General features: G+C 44.3%; 1 protein-coding gene across 1 annotated transcript; it reads left to right on the top strand.

The window, feature by feature from the left end:
- The first annotated feature begins 725 nt into the window (after positions 1-725).
- Positions 726-5,340, top strand: LOC105024489 (growth hormone secretagogue receptor type 1-like). The gene is made up of 3 exons (XM_010894455.2): positions 726-1,043; positions 4,156-4,621; positions 5,051-5,340. Exons 1-3 carry the CDS (start codon positions 726-728, stop codon positions 5,338-5,340), a joined length of 1,074 nt encoding a protein of 357 aa, XP_010892757.2.

Below are 5,340 nucleotides of genomic sequence, written 5' to 3'. Positions count from 1 at the left end.
GTTTGTGTGTTTTATATTGTAGATGTGTGGTTCTCATCTGTGGTGAGAATCAATCAGCCGAAATCACTGTGCAGTTACCTGGGTGATATAGACCACTGGTTCTCAAACTGGGGTCGGCTGGCCCCCGTAGATGGGAACAAAATAATATGTCTTATCATTTTTTTAAATCTAAAAGCAACAGATGTTTTTCCAACAGATCCATGGAATAAGGAGGTGCTACAATACAATTATGCGATATAAGCTGGAGTATACTACCATTAAAGTTTTCAATGTAGTACTTAGTGTGTCATTACTCAGATTTTTTAAAATACAGATTTATTGTAATTGAAGCTTGTAATTACTGTACAGTTTTCACTGATTAATGGCTAATTGTGTAGAATTGCAGTATATTTAGTTCTGAAGCAGAAACAACAAAAACCTTTGCCCCATGACAAAATGTGTAGAATCGCAGGAAATAAACCCCAAAACTGATAAACTCTCCACTGCAAAGAGGTGGGCATGTTCCTATATTTAGTTCTTTCAGCCATGCACTGCCAAAATCAAAATGTATTTGCATTTTATGTTTATCTCACATGAACTGGGTTGTGATTGTGAAGTGGCCCCTGATGAAGTAGAGAATTGCTGATGTAGACCAGCCACGGGCTGTATAGAAGCCATAGTCAAATCACCAGTCTCATCTACCTTTCCCCCTCTTTCTTCTCACGACCACCAGCATCTTTTACACCATGGACATGTCAGAGCTGGGCAGTGGGAGTGAATGTTCAGCAGATTGTGGGATGGGGTCTGGCTGTCTGGAGGACTGTGGAAACCAGAGTCACTGGGCGGACTGGGGTCCGGAGCCCTCTGTGTTCAGCTGGGCTGAGCTGGCTTGTGTTACGGCGGTGTGTGTGCTGTTGCTGGCCTTGGGCATCACAGGAAATGTCTTAACAATCCTGGTGGTTTGGCTCCGACCACACTTGAGGAGCACCACCTACCTCTACCTGTGTAGCATGGCCGCCTCCGACCTCCTCATACTCCTTCTGATGCCTTTAGATTTATACAAGGTAAGGGTGGGTGTGTTTCTGTCTAATAATGAACATTTAGTGGTGCTTACAATGCCCTCCACAAGTACTGGGACAGTGAAGTCAAAATTGTTTGTTGTGGACTCAAAGCTTATGGAAATACAATTAATAGATTAATATAAGGGAAGAGTACAGACTGTCACCTTTTAATTTTTGTGGTTTCAACACACTCTGCCAACTAAGATTAACAGCACTGCCAGAACGCCCCCCCCCCCATTTTATGCGGGTATAGGTATTGTGACAATTCAACTGCAAAAGTAAGAAGTATAAAACAAGGTCTTCACTTCCAAATCCCTTGCATGCAATAACAGCCGTAAGTCTGTAGACCCCCCACTGACATCACCCAACTCTTGGTATCGGGAGTTTCTTACTTCAGTCTCCTCTTCAGCAAGTGAAATGCATGTTCAACCTGATTTTAATCCAGAGAACGACTTGGCCAGTCAAAAACTGGAGAACCCCCTGAAGAACTTCTTGGCTGCGTTGGCTGTGTTTTCGGTCATTGTTCTGTGGCATTGTGATGCGCTGCCCTATGAGTCTGTGACATTTTCTAGTACATTGGTAGACATTGTTCTGTACAGCTATGCATGCCCATTCTGGAGGTTGTTGGGGATTTCACTGAAACTTATTTTTGGATGGTTTTTCACAGCTCTGATCATGTTTCTGTCATCAACTGCTGTTGTTTTCCTTGGCCAACCGGTTGGTAGCCGATTGCAAAGACAACAGCGGTTTCTTTTTCAGGATTTTCCAAATATGCCCAACTGGCTTGGTTCTGAGTTCCAAATTGCTTGCTTTTCTTTCATAGACAGCACCCTATACTTCATGTTGGATCCTGCCTCCTGACAACAAAACCAAAGGATGGAACTAAGACCACACATCACTATATTATGTGTGAACAATCAATGCAACAGGAAACACTGGATATATTAGACACCTGTGAGACAAATGTCACAATACTTATGCCCAGATCAAATGGGGGGAGGGACTCTGATACAATACTTATGCCCAGATAAAATGGGGGGAGGGACTCTGACACAATACTTATGCCCAGATAAAATGGGGGGAGGGACTCTGATACAATACTTATGCCCAGATAAAATGGGGGGAGGGACTCTGACACAATACTTATGCCCAGATAAAATGGGGGGAGGGACTCTGACACAATACTTATGCTCAGATAAAATGGGGGGAGGGACTCTGACACAATACTTATGCCCAGATAAAATGGGGGGAGGGACTCTGACACAATACTTATGCCCAGATAAAATGGGGGGAGGGACTCTGACACAATACTTATGCCCAGATAAAATGGGGGGAGGGACTCTGACACAATACTTATGCTCAGATAAAATGGGGGTTGGGACTCTGACAGCACTGGTATTCATAGTCGGTAAAACATCTGTGTTCCAACAGCCAGATATAAAAGGTGCCATTCTGTACTTTTGCCTCAGTGTACAGAAGAAATAACCATTTTGATTTTGATAGTGAAGGGCACTGTATATTTGGTGTATTTTGTGTGTATTTACTGTGCAATAGGCATATGTGAGTTGGAAATGTGTGTTTTGAATATCCTTCTTCCCTTGGAGGGTGGGGGCACTGCCAGTATGAGCTGTAGTGTAGTGGTGCCTGGAAGGGGTCCACACACATTTTGCCCAAAAAATATTCTGACAAAAGGAAAGGTGCCCAGTGCTCGAGGCCTACTGGTCTTTCTCAGTCTGGCCAACCCAAAATGTCCTCTGCATATTTTCTCTCAATAGAAAAACTACTCATTTGGATTTTCGGACTCCACAGCTATGCTCATACCACAGCAACACCAGGACCGTAGCCTTTAATTAAAGTGTGCAGGCATCTGTATCTGTTGTAGCCTTTTTTTCTATAACCCATATGAAACAAATTGCCACTGGGTTGATGAAAAGAAAATATACCATGATTTTATTTGACTGGATGTCGGGTAGTTGTCTAGTTAGCAGCAACAGAAAGGTATCGTCCTAGTTGTAGTCATTCACAGACATCTGTAACTGCATCATGTGGTGTTGTATGTTGTTCTGCCATGTTGTCTTGCTCATTTTATTTAAATTGTGTGCCCTTTTGTAGTTTAGTGGTGTCTCTTTGTGCTGAGTTTTTAAGGTCTCTTTGTTGGTACTGTGGTGTCTCTTTGTGCTGAGTTTTTAAGGTCTCTTTGTTGGTACCGTGTTGTTGCCATGTGTCTTTTGTCTGTTGTTTATTTCATCCAAGTCCCAGCCCCAACAGAATGACTTCTGACTCCTGCCAGGCTGTTTCTGTAAATAAGAATTGGTTCTAAATCCACTTGCCTGATAAAATTGAGATTAGATAAAATGTTAAAAATAGTTGCATCTTCAGATCTCTATTTTTTCTCATCTTCTAACAGATATTTACATGTGTGGACTGAGATAAGAATTCAGACCATTGCGAGTCAGCACTCACCCTTGTTCTTTTGGATGAATGCTTAAGCATTATACGTTTATCAAATCCAAGCTAACAATTTTGGCAATAAGACCTATTGTGATGTCCTCCCAATGGCTGGTGGCAGGCATACGTCCAATTTAGTAGATTGGCTGTTAAATAGTTGCTATTCAGTTGAATATTGACAGTTGATGAATAATACCAACTGAAAGCTGAATCCATCCCCTTGTTCACATGGACAAAGGACAAAGCTTTTTAATTAAATAATTTTTTAACACAATATAATTCAACTGTAATAGCCCAATAATCAGAACCATTTCTGAAACATGTTTGCGTAGGGCCCACCACTCTGTGCACATTGCTGCATTTAAAATGCATAGAAAAAAACATTTCCCAACACTTTAAACATTCTGATATTTTCCATCAGCCTCACTCACAGGTTCATGTGTACCTCCACTACACCAGTTTGACACGCATCAGTGGGAATTACAGAAATCGGAAACACAATGCCCACTGGAGATGACGGTGGGAATACGTCATTAGCCTGTCGGTACCCACCCTTCTACACCACTGACATTGGCCCTAGGACAATCAGGTGACAGATCTCCCATCCCTAACCTGCCCGTAACTCTAACCACCAGGCTGTCTGCCTCTGTTCGGTGTGTCCCCCTAGCTGTGGAACGTTCGGACCTGGATCCTGGGTGATGCGGTGTGCAAAGTGAGCCAGTTTCTCAGTGAGAGCTGCACCTTCTCCACCATCCTACACATTACCGCCCTTTCGCTGGAGCGCTACGTCGCGGTTTGTCAACCACTCACAGCCAAGACCTTGGTAACGCGGGCCCGGGTCCGGGCTCTCATTGGCTGCCTGTGGGTTGTGGCGGTGGTCAGCGCTGGGCCAGTGTTTGCCATGGTGGGGGTAGAAGAGTTTGGGGGAGGAGAGGGGGTGAAAGAGTGTCGATGTACGGATTACGCCGTCACTTCTGGCCTGCTGAGGGCCATGATGTGGCTCTCCAACCTTTACTTCCTGGTGCCGCTCGGTATTCTGGGAGTTGTGTACAGCCTGATAGGCAGAAAGCTGTTGCTCCGCCCGCGACGCTGCAGCAGGGACCGTGCGCAGGGACACACCATCAAGATGCTAGGTGAGGGTGTTTTTGTGAGAGCAAGTCTGTCTGTATTTTTATGTTACTATGAGTTAATTAAGTCGTAGTATTAGAAGCTAACAGGAGGCCTCTCCTACAACCGGTGTAGCCCTAGGCAATGCTTATGCTAAGCAACTATTGTGAACTACCGTATATGACTTAAACAGTAAGCAGATTTGCCTGAGGGCTCAAAGTAAATGATTCGCTGCTCTACAGGCCGTTACACACGTCTGCCATTGTTAAACTAGTTTGTGTTGACATCAAAATGAAAAGATGAGAGTGACTGTTAGAGAATTGTCTTTGAGGTATCCAGATCCAGACTATTTGCGGAGAAGAAACTAAAGTATGTTTGCGTGGTGTAGTGTTGGCCTGGATGTTAATCTGTGATTTCAACTTTCTCACTCACTCCGTCCTCTTTTCTCTCTCCAGGGATTATCGTCCTGGCGTTTGTTCTGTGCTGGCTGCCTTTCCACGTCGGTCGTACATTTTTTTCTATGTCTCTGGACACCAGCGCTGACATGTACTACATCTCTCAGTACTTAAACCTGGTCTCCTTTGTCTTGTTCTACCTCAGTGCTGCTGTCAACCCCATCCTCTATAACACCATGTCAGCACGCTATCGCCATGCGCTCTGGAGCCTGCTGCCCTCACGCACACATTCACACACACACCGGTCCAGCCACACACCTCACACTCAACACTCAACCGCCATCCTATAA

The sequence above is a fragment of the Esox lucius genome, chromosome 20 (genome assembly GCF_011004845.1).
Source record: "Esox lucius isolate fEsoLuc1 chromosome 20, fEsoLuc1.pri, whole genome shotgun sequence".
Taxonomy (NCBI): Eukaryota; Metazoa; Chordata; class Actinopteri; order Esociformes; family Esocidae; genus Esox; species Esox lucius.
This window is presented reverse-complemented; position numbering and strand designations above follow the sequence as displayed.